The sequence below is a fragment of the Temnothorax curvispinosus genome, unplaced genomic scaffold (assembly GCF_003070985.1).
Source record: "Temnothorax curvispinosus isolate PA1 unplaced genomic scaffold, ASM307098v1 QBEX01017816.1, whole genome shotgun sequence".
Lineage (NCBI taxonomy): Eukaryota > Metazoa > Arthropoda > Insecta > Hymenoptera > Formicidae > Temnothorax > Temnothorax curvispinosus.
The window spans coordinates 788,172-814,488 of NW_020227596.1; the positions used below are offsets into that span (position 1 = coordinate 788,172).

Below are 26,317 nucleotides of genomic sequence, written 5' to 3' on the forward strand. Positions count from 1 at the left end.
TCACTTTCGACCGAATAATAATAGAGCGAAATTTTCCTTTTTTAGATGAGAAACTAACTATCTATAATAAGTTTAGCGTGTTATCCGGTATTTATTACATTGTACTTCGCATGTATAACGCGATGCTAGGATGAAACCTGAATCAAGATAAGATACATATAATAGAATTAATAAACCAATTAAACTTTAAGCCGGTTTATATTGTTATGATTATGCGTCGAAGTTACAGAACAGTTACAGAACAGTTTGAACAGTTCGAAATGTACTCGAAGATTATTACGCCGGCAATTTCATTTGTGGTAATCTAGAAAGTCTGATGGAAGAGTCATCAAAATTTGACATTAGTTTTTACGGTAAAAGAAATAGAGCAGTTACATATAAACATGAAAGATAGATGTACATTAAAATTGAAGAAAAGCATTAATTAACGAGGCGTGGCACGGTCTTTCTTGCGGATTTTTTGCGGAGTGTACATCTCAAAGTGGCAACATTTTTTGTCCAACTCTGTGTATCGATTTCAAGTTACCTGCGAGTTGGCGGAGTTCCTCGAATAAATCTCGAGGTCTTAAGGGCTTTAATAGCGTTAAGGGATTAAGGCACATTGATACATTTAATGGTGTTTTTTTGTGTTGCAGGGTCCACCGCAGCCTGGGCAGCCGTTCAAATTTTCGGTCGGCGAGTCCTGCGATCGTATAAAAGAGGAGTTCAACTTTTTACAAGCCCAATATCACAGGTATACTTCTTTTCGTATTTACAAACTTGTCCTTGTCGATTGCAGTCAATCGAAGATGTACGGGCTTTATTCAATATGAATAAAGACACGGTCAATTTGTCACAAGTATTGTTTCCGACAATCCTGGCAATTTGTATTAATCACGCGACTGTAAATGTACATCTTCGTTGTCTGTGACAGACATTAATATTTATAACTTTTTTTTTCTTTGAATTAACGTCACGTATTTTTTTATTCTCGTTACTAAAGTAACAGTAGAGTACCTAGGAAGTTGATATTTATACAACTTGTCCCAAAGCTTTTACGCGATCTTATCGGCGTTTTTTTTTTCAAGAAAAATTGTCGGATTCCCATTTCCTCGGCGAAAATACATATTTTCTCGCGGATAGTTGAGCGTGATGTAAACTTCATTCAGCGGTCAGTAGTTTGTCGAACGGAGTAAACATTCGCGTCCGTGGACACCGCAGGGCCGTATCCATTAAGCGCTCGTGTAAATACCACGTGGGCGCGCACGCGAAACGCACGAACTGATGTACGGACGTGGGCAGATAATTGTTTGTCCGACCGGAAACGGTGCACACCGAAGTATGCGCACGGTCTGGAGAAGGAGCGAAGACCCCATTTGGATGGCGCGCCTGTGTGCGCGGTGCACGTGTCTGCGATCGCAGAAAAGGGTTTCCTCCGAGATCGCGGGTCGCGCTTTTTGGCGGGTTCGGAAGCGAAAAGCTCGCTGGCGCGTGACTAGTTTCTTTGATCGTTGGATTTGCGTCCCTATTCATCGATATGTTAAATTCACCGCGTTCCGGGGTCGTTGAAAGAGCATCGGCATCGTCCTCTCCCTTTTCCTCCTTTTTTCTTGAAAGTTAAATGTACAAAGTGCTGACAATAAAAGAAAAATAATTACAATAATTACAACGGGGCGACGACACCGGGCACGTTTGAGCGAATAGCTATCGCGCGTTTAGAACAACATTCATAAATTTCGCGGATTGAGATATTAATCGCGGAAAAGCAAAAATGCATCCAGCCGCGTGAAACGGAGTGCTATCTCGGCCACGTGTTAGTAGGCGCGCGCATTCAAGCGCGCAACGTGATTCTCGATAAATCGTCCCGTAAATCGTTGGCACGGCGTCAATCTGAAATAATTAATCGACTTTCTGACTGTACGAGTATTGCCGTTTGCGTAACGAGAGTTGCCGCTCGCCCGAGCGTGATCGTTAATACCGTGCTAATTTATCGCCTTATAGGTGAGATTACGCCGCGCAACATATAGCGTGGATTCGCCTTTCACGAATATTAAACGCCGCGTCGGAATTACCGCATGCATTCTATCATTTCCTCGAACCGAGTCAAATTGCTTTTTGCGTCCGCGTTACGCGACTTCTGGATTTCCTCCTTGAAAAACACAAAAGAGAAAGAAAATTTAGTTGTACGAGAAATGTCAAATTTATCATTGCGTTTCCGTGCTGAACTCGATGGCGAGATCGATATAAACCGTCTTTACTCCGTTCGTTATCGTTGAAGCTTTTATAGTTGTACCGACCTTTTTATTTTTCTCTCGTTCGCGATATATGGCGCGCGTTATACGGCGCGTTTTTAACTTAATGTCGCGACGAAGAACGACGAGCGGAGGGACAATGGCACCGACGATTTCGAGGGCCGGTGGATATTAATGCTCTGTTCTTGTTCTTCTTACACAGCCTTAAATTGGAGTGCGAGAAACTGGCCAGTGAAAAAATAGAGATACAGAGGCATTACGTGATGGTAAGCCGGGAAAAAGATAAAAATGTAGAAAGGGCAACGCGCGTTACTCACACATACATTTACACATACACACATGCACACAAAGCCATACGAATCATCCTGCCGTTGTTCCCAGATTAAAATGCATTCGTTTTCGTCGCGCTCGAATTCGAGAGATATCGCTCGGTCGCGGTCGAGCTGTTTCAATTCTCGCGAAATTGCGAAGACCCCTAAAAGGGAGGGAAATTATTAAAAAACCGATTTGATTTTACCGAAATGAATTTTCGATATGCGCGCGGCAGCACGGCTGTAACGCTTTTATTATACGTGGGAGTGCAATTAAAAGGAAAATGGTACGGATCTTCAAAGTAATGTCAGAGGTATAATTCCAGGGGAGTTGGGTGGACGGGGCAGAGAAAGAGAGAGAGAGAAAAAAAAAAGAAATCTCGGGGAAATTATTGTTGCGAGCCGAGCATTGGCGGTCGTCGCGCGCCGAAAATACTGGGAACATGGGGAGAAACACGAATCACAGAGAGAGACACGACGCACCCCATACTCGTTATCGTAGGTATACAGTCATGGAGCAAGCAGGCAGAGCGGCAACAGCAGCAGCGGAGCAGCAACACAGCAGCGGCGGCGGGCGCGCGATGCACTCGAGCGTTACAGGCACATACGAACGCATTCATTTCGCCGCGGTACAAGCGGTTTTGTCGACCGCCGCGACCGCAAGATTATTTTCCTGCGCCCCCGGGGCGCCGCGCTAAACAAAAATACGGCGCGGGCTTGTCGTCGTTAAAAAAGTTATCGCCACCGTGGACGGGGCCTTTGTTCCCGCTCTGATGTCGCTGTCGGGGTAACATGGTGGCCGACCAAGTGAATATTAATATGCGCTTTAACACGTCGGGGAAAAGCGCGACGCGACGAGGATTAACTCTTAATGAACCTGCGCAGTGCCGCGCCGATTCTCTCGTATTGATTTCGTATTAACTTTCTTTTTAAACGAGGCAAAGTGCTCGAAAACACATTTTCTGACGATTACATAGTTTTCTTTTTTTTACAAAATAATTAATTATCGCTCTCGATGATGAACAGTTTTGTTATTTAATATTTAACGACCAGTAGTACCTACCTAACGCGTTTGCGATTGTTTGTATTTGCATACGATTTCCTTGTTAATTGAACGCGATGTAAATTCCACGAATGCGTTTTTATGAATTATTCGCTCGCAATCGCGACGCTTCCAATATTCTCCACGGTCCACTTGGTAAACACGAAATTCACACACAATGTAACACACACACACACACACACACACACGATGGCCAGTATATAACAATTATTATCAATGTTTGTTGCGGCTGCACTAATTGTGTGTTTTTAATGGCTTGGCTGTGCACCACCCCTCCGCAATATCCCTCAATTTGGGGGCGCGATAGAAACGAACCGGTTCGGAAGGTTAAAAAAAATACATGCGGAAAAATCCGGGACAGATTAACGAATCGTTACACGATCGAACAACGCGTTTCGAACATGATATCGTATCCCTCGTTCGCCACGGAGCCCAAGTCACAGACCCTCGACTCGTTGATGACTCGATAATCTCGTTTAGCGGCGTTATTATATTCTCTATTCTCTATTGTTAGCCGAAACGCTCCACGAGACCTCTCCCCGGTCAAATACGAAAGAGAGAGAGAAAGAGAGAGCCCCCCTTCTTTATTTTGCCCCCACAGCTTTTGAATGTCGCCTGCACTTACTAATGTTTAGCTTACACGTGCGATTTCCTGCTTGTTCTGTCCAGTATTAAGTTGGAGCTGGAGAAACTCGCCCAGGAGAAGACGGAGATGCAGCGCCACTACGTCATGGTGAGTTCACACAAGCTTACAAAACCTATTGGCAGAACCTATCGATAGTAATCGTATTAAACGTAAAAGGGTCAAACGACGCGACGCGACGCGCTTTTCTCATTTCGCGTCTAGAGACGAGTCCTCGCAAAGTTTATTTTTGCGCTCACTCTTGACTTGAACCGTTGCGGACTGTAGGGAACACCCCGCATCGTAAGTTCGCTCGTCAAATTTGCACTACGACGCAATGCTGAAATATATCGAGAGTACATAAGTTTAATGATGTTTAAATTACGCGTTACAAAGTTGACATATATCTTTAGGTACATATATATCTCTAGAAGTCCGATTTGCGATAAAAAAATATTTGTCTTGCGGCATAAGAGGATGACGAAATAATTTAGAATCACGTCGTACACGTGCCGTGCGGTGCTCCTTCGCCGAACGCGAAGGCTTCTCTTCTATAGTTTTGTTTTTCGGCTTTGTCCCGCGAGAGTATACATGTAGACGCCGCGAGAGTCTCGGCTTACTTTCGCCCGTAGATCTTCGTTATCGCGATACACCGTCGACCGCGTGTATGCATCTTCATTAAGCCGCGTGAAGCGTAAAGAGGTGCGCACCGCTTTCTTCATGGGAGGTCGAAGGTCGCCGAGAGTACCGGTTTTAATTTTACGCCAGTTGTACCGGCGCGCGGCGTCTCGGTGGATCTGCATTCTTTCCGGGCTATCTATCTTGAGAGTGTCTTCACATATAACACGATAATTTCCAGGCTACATCACTTTAGTATCCAGAGAAGCATAGATCTAAATCTTTTTTTTAGATTAAGGCACAGACACTTCCTTAGATTTGCAAATTTACCGCGAAGATATTCATTGTGCTAATCTAACTAGAAGTTTATTCGAGAAATCTTGATAGCGCACGAATAGAGAGCCGCGCCGCGCCGCGATTCGCACGCCATAAGTATACGCGGTTCGCAGTTCGTTGCCCAAAGTTCACGAAGCATGCATTATAGGCCGGCGATAATTTATAGGCCGTAGTCCGCGGACTTGGCCGCGCACGGTCGATGCAAATAACTTCATATAAAATGCGCGTCGCTCGCTCTCGCGTAGACGTGGCACTTCCGCCGATTCACGCCACGGCACGAAGATTAATCGCGCGATCGTCTCACGTACATAGCGTGTACGTCGTACGAGAGCGCGCTTATCTCGCGTTCAGGTATGCGCTGCTCTCGCTCCCCTCGATCGATCGATCTTCGCGCCCCGTGCGCTCGTATCCTTTGTTCCACCCGTACACATATCGATCGATCGGCTCGCGACTCAAGCGTGTGACAGGTTTAAATGTACATATCATACTTTATTCCACTTTCGTTTCGATGTGGCGCAGGGGCGCTTATTGTTCTGCCAGTTGCGCGGTAACGAACGTCGGCGCGAAACATAGCGAAACCACGGAATGCACTTAATCAAATTTCGATCGGCGAGCACGAAAGCATATTTATTGCGCTATCGTCCTATCGCGCCGTTTTATCATTGATGATTGATTACCGACGTAACAAGAATTTATCGTAGTATCGGGTTCAGGTCGGCGTTAGCAACAGGTACTCGCGTCTGTCGGCTAAAACACGTTCGAGTTCGCATCGAGCGAGTCATTGATTCATGCGGGTATTACAATCGTAGCGCGCGTAACGGTGCGTCGCGCAGATGCTTTGTCGCCCTCATCGTCGATGAATTAGCGAGTACCGAGTAAAGTATCACGTTACGGTCTTGCTACGGTGATCGCCGTAGCTTGCTTTCCTGCGCTTCGAACAACGCCGCCGTCGCGCGTCGTCCCCACCGAATGTCTCTCCCGGATATCGCGAGTACTGTAACCGGGATATCTCGTGTACGATGTGTATACACACACATGTAAAGCCAGTCCCCGTATCTGGTCTCCCTCCGAATTTTCCACGTGACGTCGCGAGGCGGCATTTACTGGCAGTCAGCCGGCGAATCTCTCGGGACTCGTTATCGATGGAGGCCATCGGCGTATACGGTCGTGTTCGTGCGAGCCGTAGGATGCTCGGTACGACATCGTTATACCACACGGGTGTAGCCCCAGCCAGCCACGGGGCGTTACGCCTTTACGACTCTTTCATGTAATTGTCGAGCTCGTGAACTTTTACGAGCGCGCAAACCGCGAGCATGGCGGGAGGGAGACCGGTCGCGAAGCACTTCGTTCGTCGCGCTCGCAATGCCACCCGATACATTTGACGTGAGTACATCCTCCGCTTCGTGTTTCCGCTCGCGAATCGCACGCTATATAACTGCGCGCGATACTCTCATCGGTTGAGTGAGCGTCTAAAACGTTTCTATTAAATTCGAAAATAATGTTAGAAGTAAGAACACGCTCACCAGAGAATTAATTCGTGTATGCGTCGAGGCCGCCGATTGCTGAATCATTCCGTAGTACGAATACACGAGCGTAAACACAAACTATCGCAGCCGTACACGTAGGCCGTGGCATGTTCTTGATTAAGCCGATTCGACCGCGGAGTAACGAGGTTGCATCGAGGACGAAATTTGCAAGTCGCACACGATCAGATACATTATCATCGCCTAAAGAGTTATATTCAGGAACGATTTTTATTGGGAGACGATGAGTGTCTTTCTTTCTCTAAGCGAGAGGGGAACGAGCCAGGCACGTTCGTGGGGTAGATACCGATCGTGATCGATATCGTTTGGCTGCTCGTGAATTGAAAAGAGATTGCGCCATCCCGGAGTCGTTTTCGCGATTCAATCGGTCACGATTAGAGACGACTATCCACGGAGTAAGTTTTCAGCTAATAATTCAACCTAAATCTTCTCTCGACTATTTTTCGAATGAGAGAGAATTTTATACGAACATAGATAAAGGCTCGATTTATTCTCGACCTCAAGAAAAAGACCTGTCGTCGGAAAGCACTAAAATACTTTCCTCTCAATTTTTTACATTAAAAAAGATGCAACGCGTATAAAATGTCGATATCATGAGATATTCGTAATCACGCTGCATCGAGTTTACGGAACTTCACTTCATTATTGTAACCGATTGCCGCTATTCACAGTGTTCCTTCACTCGTATTAGACATCTCGACCGCGAGAGTGGCGTTTCCAGTTTCGTGATAATTAAGATCCTGATCTCCCGTCTCCGAGGGTTTCCCTCTCTCAATGGAGTCTATTAATTAAAAACCAATTGCTTCGTTGGGGCGGTTTGCGGTGGCGAGACTGATCTTTGCGTAGCTTCTTCTTAACTATCTTTTTCTTTCTATCCGTGAATCAAAATGCAGGAGAAAGAAAGAAATATTTTGCCAAGCTATAATTTTGAAATTTAGACATTAAATTAAAAAAAAAAAAGATTTATAATTAGTTTTCTGATGGTAGAAAAACTCGATGATAAAAAATGGAATATTATATTGATAAATTTTTAATCGCTTTTCTTTTATTTTGTTCTCGACGTTTTAATGAGTTGATTTAAACATAATTAAATTTCACTATACGCTAACATAAGCTGCGAGCTTTCAGCGAAATTATTATTTTCGCAAGAACAGAACCGATTGAAATATACATTTCGCGATTTATTGATAATGCTCGCGAGCGCGAATGTAATAAAAATATGGGCGGATTAATTTATATTTAAAAGCAGAGCGTGAGCCGGGCCAAATTTCTATATTTATATTTTCTATATATACATTGTAGCGTTCGCAATTTACAAAATAATCGTAATTTCAAAGATAAACCGCGCCGAATGAATATCGAATTATTAAAACAAACGGGTTTAATTAATCGCGGCCTGTCCGGAGCAGGTTCGTAAAATATTCATCCAGACGAATTTGCCCGCGTTTGAAGTATTAACGATAATAATTCTACCGCATTGCGAAATAAATATTACCGGTGTCGTAAAAATTGTAACGTTGAGAGAACATTGCGTTCGAAAGCGCGAGAGACTGTCTTCTCTCGCGCCCGCGTCTCGACGTCTATCGCATTACGTTATGCGCGTTCCCCTCGTATATATATACGCGAGAAAAACTCTAAACCGACTGTCGTAGCCGCACCGATATATTAAAACGCGGTTTAGTACGCTCTTTACGACCACCGGGCAATAAAGCCCGTTTCACAACGGTCGTTGATTCCGCCGGGAATAATGCGGCGACTATATTCAAGACGCTCGTTAAAATCGCGAACTGCCGGATTTTCTCTCTTTTTCTCCTTTGCGCGAACCGTAGTTACGCGCCACGCTGTTGGTATTGCGTCGGTATACAGGATACGCGCTCGCGAGGAACGGAAACGCTCGAAACCGCTACCGCGGCAACGTTTAACGTTAAATACGTAAGCGCTATTTCGTTGCGAATATTTTACGATCAGAAATCTCATGCGTGCGAAATGAGAACCGCTGTTCGGTAAGCGAATTAGTTAAAGCCAGCCCCGGCCTGAGTCTTGTACACACGATGTAGAAACGATGTTACGAGAAACCGGTCTTTGGTCGACACGCATACGCACACGTGCACTCGACGGCGCGCGCGCGCGAGCACACGTACAAGCCTTTTCTCCCTCTCGGGGAGAAGGAGACGAGAGAGAGAGAGAGAGAGAGAGAGAGAGGGCCCGCGCTCCTTTCTCATCGTCTTCGTTTTTCTCATTTTCTCGACGCGCTTATCCCTCTTACCGACTGACTGCGGTCTCGCATTACGGCTCCATTTGGTCCGCTTTTCGTAATCTCGTAATCTCATTTGATCGATATAATCTCAACCCTGCAATCGCGAAGCAGGCCCTTAAGGATCCTCCGCGAGGCGCTCTTCCCGCACAGCCGTCATTACGGATTCAAGCAGCATCTTGGGTTGCGAAACTCGATAATTCGATTAATCCCACGGAGTGGCTTTGCGTTTTATTCGAGATGCGATATTTATACGCCAATTTCAATTATTTCCGTTCGGATCGTTATTTATAAAAATAACATCCCGAATATACTACGACGAATTTTTCTGTCGTCGTACTGAAAGATAAAATCGATGTTTACTTTTACATGTACTTCGTGAACACGATAGGTATATGCGGCATTGCATTCGTGGGCGCAAATTTTAATCAAATTTTCTTAGCTATCCGAGAGAGAGAGGGAGAGTAAACGGAAATTTTACGCGGTAACGTCTTCGGGGTAGGATAAAATGACAAAGCCGTAACGTAAATACGAAAATTGGATTTCGTGTGAGCAACCTTCCGGCAAAGTTCAGCTTTTGCATGTGAAAGTCGGCGTTACGCTGCTAGTTCACGCACGCATCACCTTACGCTTAACGTCGACATGGCTTCGTTAACGAAACGCATATAACGATGTAGCTACGCAACACTACGCTTACACTAATTCCGTACTAACATCGTAATTTATGTGATTACGTTCTAATCTCTCTATTTCATTTACTTTTGCAGTATTACGAGATGTCGTACGGGCTTAACGTGGAGATGCACAAACAGGTAAGAGATTTCAAGTTTTGCCTACATTATTTAAAAGTATCTTGAAAATGCGGTTAAAGAACGATATCGTCGTGATCGATACGCGACGTCAGTCGGCGGTGATTTATTAATCGCTCAGTTGGCACGTTGCGCGCAGCTTTGGGCTTTAATCCAAAATTAAAGGGTCGAACACGAGGAGAAAGCCCCGATTACGGGGTGTTTGCGACCCTCCGGGATCTTAGCTATTGAATAAATATGTAAACAAGGTAATAACATGCAAATAGCAGCGCGGCCGGGGGTGCCCGCGTTACCTCTTGCGCAAAACCTTACGCAATGAAAAAAGCAACCTAACTTGACTTTCAGACTTTTATTAAGAACTACCGAGATTACCGTGCTTTCAGAAAGCACTCGGGGCAAATGAAGCTTTTTACTTCTTTCCGCGTTGCGCGTACAAATCAAATAATACTCGTATATTCTTTTTTTCTCGCACAGCATCGTCAAACGTCTGCGTATATTATTTTCGAACAGAGATCCATTTCGAGAATCTCCATTACAAAGATTTCGTAATCAAGCTCCTTTTGCATCGCATCCATATTCATCGTGGCGAACGGACCATTTGAATTTTTTATTTTCTCGCACGTGCATCCCATTGATGGCAACTACCGCGAAGCGTTGGTTTCATTTTCTTTCGAACCAGTCCCTGGCTTCTCTCTTTTTTTACGACGAGAGAAAGGTGGTGCCCGGTCGAATAATTTAGGGTCGACGTGGGTCGCGAGAGAAAAGGAGAGACGCGATAATCGATCGGTAACGAGACCCCATCTCTTAATTATAGGACGCGTCTGATCGAAGTGAAACGCCCCCGGGCAGGCTTGACGCGATCTTATATAGAAATCCCGTTCGGGGAATCGCATATTTCTGTCGTTTATTATCCGCGGAATGGATTTTCGCGTTCGCCGTTCGCGAAAGGTCTGAGAAATATCTCGTTTTGAACTCGACGTACTACAAGTGAATTCGTCGAATTATCGACAAGCCAGCAATATCGACGACGGTAGCTCTCGAGTGTCCTAGAGGAGGCATTCTGTACACGCTACTGAACAAGAATCTCGATCACGAATTCTGTAGAATAAATGGCGATCCCTCTTTCTTCGCCTACTTCGATATTCTCGCCCCCTCATCGATGCTTCTCCATAATCTATCTTGGGTGTGGGCGTGCAGCGACGGGTAATGCTCACGTTTATTGAATATTTAGCAGTTGAGCCCGTTATTTCCTTCAGCCCGCCTCCATCCGTCCGCTTTGTATCCCGCTTATTCTTTCCGACTCCTCTTCTTTTTCCGGCAGGATGCGTCCCTCAAATCATGAATAAGACCTCGGCGTCGGCCTTACGGCGCAGGTCCGCACGAAGCCAGTAGCGACGCAAGTCAGGTAGTAGCTCGCTTATCTCTTTTCCTGAGCGGGTATTCAACCGATTAATGATGTTGACACTTTTGCAAGTATTTTAGATGTGACGTGACTGGAGAAATCGAACGGCAATTACGCGAATAATTAAGTATTTGTTTAAATCATTAATTCGGTAAATTTGTATATCTCATGTCATTTGTTCAAAAAATTGCGTAAAAGTAATATCTGGAAAAATACTGTTAAGTAAGGAAAAGAGAAAATATCGGGATGTAAAAGAGTGCGCAAATGGAAGAGAAGAAGGATTCTATTCTGGGAGACCGAACGGGAACGGGGTGATTTTTCCGTATATGATCGAAACGTGGATTTCCGCTTGTAAGTCTCGTAGAAAAGTTACGTATTAAGGTTGAATGAAGAGCATAACTCTTTCAAGACTCCCCTCTCCACGAGGACATTCGTGCGCTACGTGGAGGAACAAGCCGCGAGATACGTACCGTGTGAAATGTGGTATCGGAGCGATGGAATATAAATTCCGATAGGAAATCGCAATACGATCGTGTCGTATCCGCCGTTTTATGTCCCCGATATCCTCGAGATAAGCACTCGAGGCGGCGCCCTGAAATACGACGTGACGGTCCCGCGTACTTTTCTGGATCGGAATGACGATTATTATCTGCTGTCACTTTTAATTCGGTTACGATTTATCGCTTCTGGTAGCCGGACGGCGGGGATTTATTATTATCGGGCCGGGCATTATCGCGCGCGCGCGCGCGCGCGTGCGATTTACACGCCCGTACACGCGCGCGGTGTACAGGATCCGTGCCGTGTATCCGGTATCTCATATTTATAAAATCGAAATGCCGTGCCGCCGCTGCCGCCCCGCCGCCTCGCCTCGTCGACACGCTCGCTCCTGCCACGCGGTACCCGCGATTAATAGCCAGCCCGCGCGTTTATGACGAGGCCGGGCGTTGTCGCGTTCGCGCGAGAGCGCGCGGTGGAAATAAAACGAGAAAAAGCGCGGGGACGAGAATGAATAACGAATCCGGCGCGGCGATGCGAAAGAGCAAAATATCGCGGGCGCTCGAGAATTATCGGGTGTGTTACATTAACGGCGACGACGACCGGTTCGGCAAGTGTCCACGCACCGAACGCGTCCGTCCTCTCCTCCTCCCACTCCCTTCTCCCTCGAGGTTATTAACGTCGCTAATTCTCGACAATTACTGTCATCATCGTCAGCCGTCTCTGACCGCAACCGAGCTGTTACGTTTTCCTGTTACACCTGTACGATAATCATTGTCAACCGGAATCACGCTTGCCGGATAGTTTATGGATATATCGCGCGCGGCTATATATAAACGCCCACGTTGATCGAACAGTTCTTCGATCGGCCGTATAATACGTGAATTAATCAGGTAATTGCTACTGCGGCTCATTTAATACATATATCGGATGTTATAGATATGAATAGTAATCGTCGATTTTTGGATCGACGTCAAGTGCGTTTGCGAAAACGCTTAGACGTATCGATATCTCTTCCCCGCGAATGTCATTTTTCTCATCGTTTCCTCTTGGCGCCGGGGCGCCGGTAGGGAATCGAGAATGTTACGTCACGATGGGTATAGTTTGATTTTGACCCGTTTCGTCGTACATCGTCGGCCAATGACCACGCGGTCGCGCGCGTTCCCCACGTTTTTATTTGCAGGAAGCGATGCGTATTGTAAACGCTTTCAGGCATTACTCTCGATTTTACTAACGCTATTACCGGCGATTCCGCAGCTGCACGTACGTGTCGGGGCAGTCGGAAAATTCACGCATGAAAAGTATGGGCGGCCACCACGAGTGATTCGATTTCGTTGTTTTGTTCGATTCGCTGGTTCGCTCCCCCTCGCGCGAGCGCTCCCTCCATCCTCCCTCCCCCCCTCCCGGGCGCTTGTCTCCCCCGGTTGTCTCTCCATATCCATCCCATATACAGTACGCTCATTATTCATTTATCGGTTTAACGAGCACGTCCGCGATAAAGCGTCGCGAAATATCGATATCGGATGGTCAATACCCGCTCGGCTCGCTCGGTCCCTTGTTTGGCGCTCGCTCCACCTTTCACTCGGAAAAACAAAAGATCGACCGATCGCGATTTCGCCCGGCGTATCCGAGATCCGAGACGCGTATATATACTTATACGCTTTTCACTCGTTATCGAGATAACGACGACAGTCGAGGGAATTGTCGAGCAATTTCGAGATTTGTCGAACAAACGAAACGTTTAACGTTCGTATAAAATTGTACGCCACCATATATTTTTTTTATCGAGGGCGTTGAGCGTCGCGTCTGGGGAAAAAAAAATACGCGACGCTCGAGGAATCTCGTTGGGCGCTTCATGAATAACTTCTCAAAAGCGTCCGGTAGTTCGTCATCCCTTGCTCGTGAGAGAGAGAGGGAGAGAGAGAGAGTGACTGCGCGAAATGTGTGCGCGGCCGCCGCTTTTTTTCCCGTTTTTATTGTGTCTGCAGTGCCACTGGTTTGATCGGTCGGGCCGCGCCAGGTGGAGGCGGAGGAGCAGATGGTGATTGAGAGGGAAGCGGGCGAGGCGGGAGGGCGGGGGGGACAAGGGAGGTAAAGGGAGAACATGCGCGCGGCGGGGGTGGTCGTGGGTAGAAGGGAGAAAAAAGAGGGCGAGTCCGGGCCGTCGCAACGAGCGGAGGAACGAATGGGACGTTGGTGTCAGGCGGGGGGGAAAAGGGATGGAACAGGGTGCACGCCGGAAGGGGGAAACCCGGGAGCAGCCACCGCCGCCGCCGCCACCGCCACCGCCGTCGGGGGTGGATGGGTGGCGGTCGGGCGGCGGTGGTTGACGGTGGGGACGCGTTGGCGGTGGCTCGGCGTTGGTTCGGGGGGGAGGGCGGGAAAAAGCGAAGAGCAAAATTTGCTATCGGAAAAATCGAGCTCTCCACGCCACCGCCGCCGACCTCTCCACACGCTGCGCTCCTCGCTTTTTCTCCCTCGACCTCGCCCAACCACGAGTCGCGATCCCTTCCGACCTCGCCGCCAAACCCCTCCGGGGGCCTCCAGCGAGAGGCGTGTACGCCGCGTCGGTGTGAGTTTGACACGCGTTTGTGTGTGCCGTGCGGCTTGGCGGAGAACGGTTCGCAATATGTGCACAATAAAATATACACAGAAATGTCTACTCTCGCTCGCACTCTCGCGCGTCTACGTCCTCCTTTTCTCGGTGTCGCGAGAACGCGCATCCGCGGGGAGTACGGGCGTGCGTGTGTACGTGCGCACACGTATACAGGTATACGCCGGCCGGGGGTGTGCTTTCAGCGTAGGAATCCGCGATATCGACGGGGATTATACCCGATACACGTCCTCTCCATGCTCGCGATCTCTCAACACGATAAGTTCTTTCAACCGGCACCGCGGCTTGGATCCTTTTTCTCTTTTCCCTCCGCGCGCACAATACGTGCACCTTTTTCGCCCCGCGGATAAGAAGAATGTTGCTCCGAGACGTCGCAATCCGTGGATGGTTTTATCCGCGGCAAATGGGCTTCGCCGGCACACGAGATGTCACGCGAATCGAATCACATCCTTTCTCTCCCGCGAACCGGGGGAAGCTGAGTAACTTACTCGGACTGGTTTGAGTCGGTCCAGAGTGGTCCAGTCTGACCCGTATCTTATCGGAAACAAAATTTTCTTCGCGTATACGATAAGACTTTAGATCTCGACTGTGATTCTCTTCTTCTCTTGCAATACGCTTGGCCATAATCGGCGTTAACCAGCTTGTCTACGCGATACGAACGACTCGCGCAGAAATTCGCGCACGTACTCGCGCCGGTAATATTTGAAGCTATCATAGTACAAGCGCGAGTACACGATACGCGACCGCGGGCGGTCATGAATTTTTATCACTCCTCCTTTCTCTCTTTCTCCCGTTTCGTGCTTACGACGGATTCAAGGTTCTCGGAGCTCGAGCGAAACACGAGGAATACGCTTAATTCTCGCGTCTCCAAATGGGCACTTAAATTTCTCGCAGTAAAACCCGCGGCGCTGCGGGAAACAGTCGAGCCGTTAACTCGGGAGGGAGGAAAGGGGTTCAAGAAGTTCGGCCTTTGAGGAAAGGAGAAAGAGAGAGAGAAAAGAGATGCTATCGAGATCTCTCGCGGGATTTAAGATCCACGTAGACACTCTCGCGGCCGTTCTCTCTTTCCTCCCTGCAAAGGTAGGGGGCGTAACTACTTACTACTAGCCCTGATGTCGGTTGGGATCGCTTTTATCACTCGTACATCTTTTACGATTGGTCCCCGCTCTTCTCGTCGCCCTTTCTCTTCTTCTCGCGCCTCTTTGCGTCTTCCGTGGCATGTTTTCCATGCCCTCGCTGTTGTAAGCGCCGTATTTAAACCGCGAGTCGTAAAGTTTGCCCCCAACGCGTGTATATCACGCCGTGTGCAGGTGTAGCGCGATGGGTGGTCGGATGAGAAAGAGACGCGGCAGTTCGCCTCCATTATCATCGTCTCGAGCTTTTAAGAGCCCTATCCTCGAGCCGCTATCTTTATTTAGGCCTCGTCGATGGACGCTGGCTGTGCGCGATAAGCCTACGTTTCTCTTATATTGTCGCGCGCTGTGATTGCGCATATCGAAAGACGGTACATTTCTGAAATCCTCGTTTGCCACCGAAGTAAGCTGTAACGAAGTTAAACATGTTTGGTAATCAAACATGTTTGATAATTAAACATGTTTGGCAATTAAACACGTTCGGTATTTACGTGGACGTTCTTGATATCGTGTCCCGGGAGGTAACGTGAATGCAGGCGAGATAAGAAGTTCCGCTGGCCGACATTAGCTCGTACAAAAGGAGCGTATCAGTGTGCGAATCTAATTTGCGCCCGGGGGTATATAGATTGGCGACATTACACTGCCTTGCGGGTATGTTTACGTGTTCGTATACTATAGCTGAAGCGGCAGCTCCCGAACTCTCCTCCATCGGCTTTATGCAGCCGAGCCCCCGGCACTTTTATCGACGCTAGGGCGTTAGCATTATGCCAGCTATCAACGAGAGGGTGGAACGGACACCCTCGAGCCCTCTTGTACTTAGGGGTGTCGTTAAGAGATCGCTCCCTTTGCCTGCTTTATTACACTTTATATATATATATATATATATATATATATATATATATATACACACACATTTACATGTGTGTGTGTAAAGTATCACGTTTCTCTCTCTTTTGCTTCCGCGCCTTGTTCTCAACGAATTAGGATGTCGAAGAAAAAAGAATGACGAACATCATAAAGTCCGTGATTGTCTTCATGCCGTGGCAATTATCGTGGGTAGTATTCCAATCTCAGTAGACGAAATTATTTCTACTGATGAAGATATACATATATATTCGACAAATTTCACCGACTTTATGGTTTGAGTTTCAGATTCGTCTGCTTAGTACACAGGATTCATCTGCTTAGATACACAATGTGCTTTATCTCCGCGTAGTTTATTCATTCACCCCCGTGGTGTTTACGGCGCGACCCGCGTTAAACCACGCGATTTCGGTATCTCTCGTACCTCGTACCGCGGAAAGAGTCAGTCTCCCCGCGGGAGGAGAGGGAGGCATAAAGGAAACTGGCGCGGTTAATCGTCGTATCATATGACTGAGTAATTGAGTCTGCGAATTGCCGGAGGCAGGTTCCTCCTTCCGAGCTCCGCTCGGTCTTCATCTCGCAATTAGCGTTAAGTTAATTGTACTTCCTGCGCAAGCTAACCCCACGGTCGGACGGTCGGGTGGGCGGTGAAGGAGGGACGGAAGGTCTTGTTTTCCCCGGCATTCGCCGTGCTGGAGAATTACGAGGGTCGCCCGGCGACGATAATTTTCTTGGTGTTTCGGTGGGTGTGCCGGGGGCGGTCGTAAAGTCAAGTCGGCAATGCGGATTGCCGCCGACGTCGTCGTCGTAGTCGTTGTCGTTGTTGACGACGCCGTGGCGAATGCATCCAAGGCCCGAGGCGCCCAAGCGTGTCACGGTAGAGAAGTGCCGAGACACTGGCTGGTGGAATGAAGAGGAGAAGCGCGCGCGAGGCAAGGAGGGACTTTTAACGAGGCGTCTTAACGGCGTCCGCAGGGTAGGACGTAGGGCGAGATCCTGCTCGCTTTACGCCGCGACGGATGTCATTCAGTTCCGTTCTCGACTCTGCGTTGATTACCGCAGTCGCGTTTATGTTTCGAAACGAGCGTCGTATGTATGCAATGGAGGATTGCACATACGAACCGATTGTAAATAAAATTTCGACAAAGATTTAATTTCGACTTGCGCCTGCATTCTGTATTTGTTCGAGGATAATGCGTTAATCGCAGGAGTCGGGAATCGACTGCCAATGTGAAGCCGCAATCGTAAAGTCAAAGACATGAATCGGCTGGTTCAATGAACGAAGATACAGCCCGAAATTCGCCTTGTATCAATAATAGCGAGCTGTTAGAGAGAGGGTACTGTACACATAGCGAGACTCGTACTCGAAAGGGTGGAGAGTATAGGAGGTCGGTCGGCCTCGGCGGCTAGTCCGTTAATGTTTAGCGCAATCAGCGATAATGGCGGTCTATGGCGCGTTTAATCAAGGCAGTAGCCCGTTGCGGCTTGCGGTTCGAAAGCGGACTGCCCCTCGGCAGGGTGCAAAGGAAAGGGTCAGCGGTGGCGGAGGGTGGTGAGAGGGAGATGTAGGGAGAGAGAGAGAGTAGTACACTGGCGATAGAGCAGAGAGGATAGGACATATCAGGTGGGCTTAGTGGTCTCTGCCGGCCCCACATCGCTTCGACCAGAGAGTGACCACCGTATATATACGTGCACAGAGCCACACGAATACGTTGCTGCGGTCGGGATTATCAACTGCACCTCGTTCTCGCCTCTCTCTCTCTCTCTTTCTCTTTCTCTTTGTCTTTCTCGCGGTTTTTTTACAGCACAAGATCCGATGAACAAACGCCGAGACGAATATGCGATGACACTCGTGCGAAAAGTTAATCTGAAAAGGTTTAAATATTAAATAGTATGTTACATCGCCTGCTGCGAAATGATTCTCTTATCTCATGATCGCGATAACAATATAATAATCAGCAATCGAAGATTGCCGTTTAAAGAAATCTCATCGCTCGATAACATGCTTCTCGAAACGTTCTTTCGAGACAACTCCTGCCGCAGTCATCCGAGAGTAACGGCTCTCAGCATCCTTTTAACAGCTCGTACATCCCTTTTCACAGTCAAGTCAAGGTTCGCTGCTGTTATTAGCTGTCTACCGACATTATCGTGGCCACGCGTTCGTGTACGCGTGCGCGTTCGCTCCGAGAGATGGGTGTTCCGCACGTTTAATATCCTGAGTGCCGCTAATTTGTCGACCGTAACCCACTGACACTCGTTGATCGATCGCTCTGCCAAGCCGCTCGGTCGTCGCTACTGCGAGCATCGCGGCAAAAGAGGGTGGAAGCTAAGAAGTCGGATAATTAGATACGCGAGAAGTATAGAGACAGGCTTTTCCCGAGCCGCTCGCACGAACCTACCATAAGTTTCCGCATTCTCTGTAAATATTCGTTTTTATGCTACGTATTAGGGGTAGGGGAGAGCGGCGTTGGTGGTATAAGTGGGTGGGTAAACCACTTTCGCGCGGTTACTTCGTTATTCCGTGAATCGTTGGAGGATCGAGGATCCCTGCGCATTCTCTTTCACGTCTCTAGAACATGTCTGAAAACGACTCCGGCCACCCGGTAGATCCGTGGTATCGCGCGAGATCACGACACTCTCGAAGAGCAGCAGGGGGCAAGTGAGGAGGGAAACGGGAAGGATGGATGGAAGCTCGAGTGCTGAGACAGCACTCCGACGTTCAAACATCCAAACATCTCGATCTTTCGGGGTCGGGCCGTCTGTGTCGGGTCTCCGCCTGCCGAGTTGCTGCTGCTGCTGCTTCTGCTGCGACTCGAGTACCACTTATCCTTCTCTCCAACCCCCTTCGTCCCTTTCTTCGTTCCATCTCTCGTCGGCCCGGAGATCTCTAACCAGAACTCGAGGTCCTTTCCGTTCTCATCCTCTTCCTCTCTCTCTTCCTGCCCCCCCCTCTCTCTCTCTCTCTCTCTCTCCATTTCTCTGGTATCCCGGCATTTCTAGCGCAACGATGTAGCTGGTGACGGCAATACCGACTGCTAGTGACAACAACGACCCCTCCCCTTCTCTCTCTCGGGTCACACACGCATACACACATACGTACACATTCTGTAGCATGCTTCGTGTTCACGTTTCACGTACGCCTCGTACACACGAGCTGTGGATGTTCTCCGAATTGCGGCTACTCCAAGTCACCCCTCGCCACCCTCGTTGCGCGACCACGACGAACCCCGAATTGATTGTAGCCTGTTTACCCTCGAACGTTCGCGCACAATGTTCTCCCTCTCGGTCCTTCGCCGTCTCGACGATTGCCCTCTGTTTTCAGAGATTGGCCCGAGCTATGTTCGCAAGACCGTCTCCGTCCTCGAATTTCGTGCACGACAATCCGATCCGCAAAGTGGAATCGTAATTTACGATCTCTGACCGAAATTAAATAAATCTAGTTGTATTAAATCAAAAACTCTTATTGTGAGAAAAATTGAATTCCGTTAAAATTGTACTAGATTTATCACCGCGCGGACAGTTGTTGTTACAATACGTTGAAGCGCGATCGAAGCCGGGAACCGCATCATCGCGACAGGCAATTGTGCCCTTCAACTCGCGGTGCAACAACCGCCAACACACTGTACAGCCAACGTATCATCGTCATTCGTAACCCGTTCGTTCCGATAACCCGTTTAACGGCGATTCGAGTTATTCGAGTTGGCGAGTTGGCCATTTTGCGCGACGCCGTGATTTTCTCTCTCTTCTTCTCTCTCTCTCTCTCTCTCTCACTATTTTTTTTTAAATTCGCGAACGAGATCATGCGTGCCGCATCGCGTTGCAGAGCGACGTGTGCAACGACGTCGAGAGACGTGCGAAGCGTATAAAATTTCATCGCGGTCTCTCGGGTGCGTCCACCGCGGAAAATTAACCGAATGAAAATGGCGAGCTCCAATATTTATACAAGCAATTTCAGGCGTTGCTACTCCGCAGCCGTTTCGCGACGCGTTCGCTCGCGCGCGCGTGTTTGTCACGCGTGACACACGGGGTAATCGTCGCTGGAACGAGCGTTGCGAGCGTTTTTTTCTCCCCCTTACGTTTTCACCTTGCAATTCGTGCGCATTCTAATCGACTTCGCGATTCGGAACGCCGATATTTCCGACGAACGCCCTCGCGCGAATATCGCGATGGAATAGCGATATTAACGGATAAATGAAGAAGCAGTTGTGCACCGTATCAAACCTCCGCTGTTACAGCGTTTGACCTATTTGTCAGTTAGCTTGCTATGCACCGCCGTCGACAATACGGACGCGCGCGATAGACGGAACAAAAGACAGGGCGCATTATCGATTCTTTTCACGTCGTCGCGCGACGGAAGGAGTCCCCGGTGCTGTTGGATACGCGTTGTCTGGTTTCGTGACGCGATGAAAACTAGCTGACGCGACTCGATTGGACGCGACGCGACGCGAGACGGAAAATTGATTTAATCTAACTTTCAGGGTAACTGGACAGTGCAACGATTCGAAAACAACAGCGGACACAATGAGTTTTCGGCTCTTCGTATACCTTAACGGATGCTTTATCCATGTCCGGCTCCTCTCTCTTCTATCTACTAATCCACCCACCCGCGCTCGCGCACACACGGTGGTCCAGCGTGTGTACACAGATGCGCGCGCGTACACACGGCCACATCCGGTATTCTCCGCAAGCCGCGGGGTATTGCAATCACGCGGACGTTAGCCGGGCTTTACAGGCCGAGCGAACGAGAACCGCCGCCGGTGTGCAGGGGCTTACCAGAAACCAGGGAGTTAGCCGAACACGCCAGTTTATTTGCTCGCGCAGCATAATACCACCAAAGTCCGACGAGCAGCCGTTGGTTTACTCGTTAGCGCAAGTAACGGCTTCCGGTTAGTCGGTAGAGGTTGGCGGCGAGCATGGCTTTGTTGCCACAAACTCTATATCCCTCTCTCTCTCTTTCTCTTTTATAATACTGGATGCTGACTCTTCGATTAAACATTTTCCAGCGTAGCACGGAGGCTAAAGTTCATCGCGAGACAAAGACGTGTCCCGTGCGTGCGATAAGAGATAAGAGATCGTGCTTCGATATTCGGCGCATAGTATAGAATGCAGTCGGATTCACGGAGGCCCATCTCCTCCCGAGGCAGCTTCGAGTATCGGATTATCGGCAGTATCGGGCCGGGCCGGGCCGGGGTGGTGAAAGAGCATTCAGTTCACGTCACCGTTTTACAGGCGAGGAATTTTATCGACGGCACTCGGGCGCTTTGCATTTTCATGCCGTGAATGTTGCTGCCTGCTTTTAGACGTACGCTATAGTGTTGTTTATATGTATGGGAGAGCGTCTCGGAGAGACGCCTGATTCCTTTTGAGATACACATGTATTCGTAACCGCGTGTCCGGGTGTGTGTGTGCGAGCGTGCGACACAACGGTGGTATTGCATGTATATATATCTATATATATATATAGAGAGAGAGAGAAGGAGAGAAGGATGGCACTTTGCGAGAGCTTCTTGCGGTTTTCGCGATATTACTGAGCCGGAGCATCTGCGTCTTCCGTTTCAGCGCACGTTGCGACGCCACGTAATGTCATAGAGAACGCGGATATGAAAAAGAAACGGAAAGGAGTATTGAAGATTTTGAGAATTGCACAGACTTGTACGTGGTTATTCGCGCGTAATCGCAGTAATCGTTGAAATCTCACGTCGCCCCCGATATTTCGATAGCGGATAACAACGCCCGCTGCAAGTGCTATTTTAAGGAAAAAGCCATTCGCGCTGTGAAAGACTCCGCTCGGAGTAGAGCAATCTTCGTTGGTCCAATTTGGCACGAGAGAGAAAAATTCATTCTCGGGGCGAGATTTTCATCTCTCCCCCGTGTGAAATCCAGGCCAACGAGAACACCGTGGCCAAAACTCGGTTTCTCGTTTCTCTACTTCTGCTATTTCTCTCTCTCTCTCGCTCACTCATCCTCTCTTTCTCTCCTGGAGTGAGAGAGTAGTAGCGGAGCATCCGAGCCATTCATTATTTTCTTGGTTACCTCTCACCCGGGGAAAACTTCTTGGCAACGCAATTACGTTTGCGACGACTCCACCCCCGTCGTCGTCTCTTCCTCCCTGGAGCTGCTACCATTTCTCGCCCACAATGTCCTCCCCCGTTCTACCACTCGCTTGAAATCTTCTGGTTCTAGTACCGTCGCAAACTGCCGTACAGTACGCCAAGTAGATGGGACTTTACCGCACGTTACGAAACACACTCCCCGTGTTATCCTAGCGAACAATACAAGTACGTTCGAGTTTCATCATGATAATAGCCGTGTCATGCTTAAATGTCAATTATTAAACACGTTTAACGCCACCTGTTATTTCTTTAAGTATAAGGGCGGGGAGAGAACAGTTAGTGAAACAGTTTTATTAGAAAAATTATAAATTAACAAAATAATATCATAATAGAAAATCTAATCAACAATCTACAAGTGAATCTACATGTGTACTGTGTACTTCCGAATATTATTTTCATAAAATTCTTTATTCATACTCTCTTTTGAATGTATACGTATGTGTACGCGCACAAAATGTATATACTTTTAAAATTCCGGTGTTCCATAAAATTGCACGTTCTGTATGCCGCATATCGCGCGTCTTTTACACACTGCCTGTAAACCTCCTTGCTCTCATACACGATGTCTCGCGGATATAGCTCGACTCATTTTCGCGTACATTATAATTAGCGGCTTAATAACTAGCACTCGGAGGGCGTCGAGTAATTAAAACAGGTCCTCCTCTTTGCGTTCTCTCTTTCATCTTCGTTCCACGTACACATACGTTCATACGTATCACACAATCGCTCTTTCTCTCTCTCTCTTTCCTTTTCTGCTCATTCGCCGAGACGCCGAGATGCGCTCGGGGGAAACTTGCCAAGAATTTCAGTGGCCTGGCGATATTTCAATTAGTATCCGAGACTCGTTTAAGCAGCGGTGAAAACGCGTTGACGGAAGCTCACGTTTATATCAACCGCGAGTTCACCGGGCTTATATTTTCGGGGCGTTTATGAGTTACCCGAGGATGAGCGGCAAAGAGAGGGAACGAAAGGCACGTAGAAACCAGCGGTTTGTTTCCTGTTTCACGACGAATCGGCGGCTTCCGCTTCCGCGTCTCTCGAGCGTGCGAATTCTGCGCGTCGGCGGGGAAACGAGCGTCGGAGCCGCCGCTTTGTCGAGGTAATTAAGTGATTTCATTTTCTCGACGAAAGCATTGAAAATGGTCCGCGCTCCGTTCCGTGCGCTGCCTGTTGATTCCGCGATAATTAAATGGAGTTTCGCGCTATGTGATGTTGCCGTGTGAATAATTATGCCGAGTTATCCGGCCTGGCGCGTAGATTTATATACGATTATCCAATAATGGTTTAGTGCCCTCTCGTCTAGAAAAATTACTAGATTAGGAAATAAAATATGAGGAAGAAGTCAAGGAAATTATGACACATGTCGAGATAAGTTGTATATTAAAATTTTAATTTAAGAAAAGTGACGTATACTACCGGAAAAGATCCGATGCCTCAAAGTGACATAAAGAAATATATCTCCAATGTCAAGTATGCCGGAGTAAGTCGGGCCAGAGAGGGCGAAATAACGGCACGAATGCTTGCGCCACTGTAGCAATCTTGCCTGGATTTAATTTAATTCCCGGCAGTCTCTTCCAGCCGGAGGGCGTCGTAAACACCCTCGGTCGGTTATGCCGCACCTGCATCTTCACTCGTTTCCTTCGCGAGGGCGCGTTAAGCTAGCCCTTACCTTTCTTAACGATCCGGAACAAGCCGCCTGAGGGCCTCGGGCGCAGACTACGACGGCATGGTGGTGTCAGATCGAACACCCTCCCGCCGTAATACGTAGCTCGTCGAGGGGGAAGTATTGAGTGCTCAACGAAATATTCTTTTTTACTGTTCCTCCTTTTTTTCTTACATTTTCTTGTAATAGCTTTTTAATTGAGTAAAGGAAAATGATATACGATAGGATAATAAATGTAAAAACTCCGTAAACTGATATTGTTCGAAATTAAACAATTTCTGCACAGTAATTTGTAATAATCAGAGCAATTCCCATTGTTTATTTCGCGCAATTAACAACCCTCTTGTGACTTCCCTTCGTCTTAACCGTCTTAACTTTCTAATGGTAATATTGGATGGTGATTCACGTCTATTTTAGTTTTTTGCTTTATTGCAATTATTTAAAGTCAGATAATAAACTTTATTGTATTTTGTATATTGTATTTTTTTCACTTAAATAAACAAATGAAAAAGTTTTGTTATTACTTACTTTTTTAACAAAAAAATTTTGGGTAGATTGTTTATATATTTTATGAAAAACTATTTCGCCATTAGAGTTGGACGGAGTTGGAGTTTAACGGTTGGAAAAGGGTGACAACAAATTTTATGAACACGCGAAACAAAAAATTAAATTTAATTATGTTGTTTATCAATAATTCTCGCTCGTAAAGTCCACAAACTTCTATAGAAGTTTGAAAATATTTGAGTAAGATCCCTTTGTCTCTCTCAGCGACAAACTACTGATTGCTTGATTGATGTAAACGTCATGATTGATAATTTCAAGGTTACTGAGATTTTTTAATAATTTAGAGAAAACACTAGATTTAAAAAAATCGGAACCTTGCGTGGTCATTCATCATTTCTAATTACTCGTGCTTGTTTTGCTTTACGTATTGGGTGTTGGAATTAATTTTTTGGTTTTTCTAAGAGATGGCGTAACACTAGAATATTACACGCCGGTGCATACTGTTGCCAACCTTATATAAAAGTCTTGTTATTAAGTTTTAAGAATCAGTAGAAGCCATTTCGTTAAAGTGTGAGTAACAAGTTTTTTTGGTGCGTCAAAAATGTCGAGTTTTGAGCCATCGAAACGCAATTTGCGGGAAGCCATGCTTTTTTGCTTTCACCTAAAGAAAAAAGCTGTTGACTGTCATTGTTTGTTGCTGGAAGCTTATGGTGATTATACTCCGACGGTTCAAGCGGTAGAATACTGGTATCGACGATTTAAAATTGGTGATTTTGACTTGGAAGACAAAGAGCGCCCTGGACAGCCAAAAAAATTCGAAAATGAGAGATTGGAAACATTGTTGGATCCATGCCAAACGCTACAAGAATTGGCAGATATATTAGAGGTTGACTTATCAATAAACATTAATTTTTATGTAAAAAAAAACCAAAAAATTAATTCCAGCACAATATTTATTTGAAAAATTAATGTTTTAATTATAAAAGCCTTCGCAATCTTTACAAATAATCTCATTCTTTGCTCCGTGCGTGTTGCGTTCCTACTGTACTCGCGAACATATATGATAATTTAGTAATTTGAAAAAGATAATTTTTTATGTAAATTATTATTATATTTTTTCTTTTCAGACGGAAATAGCAAAGAGATTGAACGCCATCGTCGTACAGATCCTGCCGTTTCTATCGCAGGAGCATCAGCAGCAAGTCGCGTCGGCGCTCGACAGAGCCAAACAAGTGACCATGACCGAGCTGAACACTATTATCGGGGTGAGTGCACGCCAATGTTATAGCTTGTTACAAAGATGGATCTTCCGTCGGCGACGCCGCGCCGCGAGTACCTATCGTCGTCGAATCGCGTTCGCGACTCGATCGAATACATAGCGAACCTATTCACGTGCGTCCCAGCGTGAAAAGCATTCGCGGTGGGATGGAGAACCCCTGCGGGCACGCTACGCTGGAAGCCGATGCACGTCCGAGGAATCCAAAAGCGGACGGGACGGATACGATCCTGGCGAATCCCGAATCCTCCTCAATATTGCTCGAGCACTCAATTTCCTCCCTATTAAGCCACCGGCTTCTCCAACCCCCCCGTTTCGTTCTCTTCCTCCGTTGCTCCGTTCCGACCCCGTCGTCGTCCGTCCCCTCGAACCCTCGCACCCTTATTCCTCGCCGCATCCGCTCTCACCACCTATATAGCCGCCTCTCTCTCTCTCTCTCTCTCTCTCTCTCTCTCTCTCTCTCTC

At 47.4% G+C, this 26,317-nt stretch overlaps 1 protein-coding gene across 7 annotated transcripts in view; it reads left to right on the forward strand.

Moving 5' to 3' along the window:
- Positions 1–26,317, forward strand: part of LOC112467781 (protein groucho-like) — a 65,379-nt gene that overhangs the window by 15,082 nt on the left and 23,980 nt on the right. For 3 of the 7 annotated variants that reach the window (XM_025036583.1, XM_025036585.1, XM_025036588.1), the window contains exons 2-5: positions 636–733; positions 4,275–4,338; positions 9,747–9,791; positions 25,704–25,841. In XM_025036583.1, the coding sequence (XP_024892351.1) occupies positions 636–733; positions 4,275–4,338; positions 9,747–9,791; positions 25,704–25,841 (345 nt within the window). Of the gene's footprint in view, positions 1–635; positions 734–2,433; positions 2,498–4,274; positions 4,339–9,746; positions 9,792–25,703; positions 25,842–26,317 lie in introns of those variants that run through there. The other 4 variants (XM_025036584.1, XM_025036587.1, XM_025036589.1 and 1 more) reach the window with 3 other exon arrangements.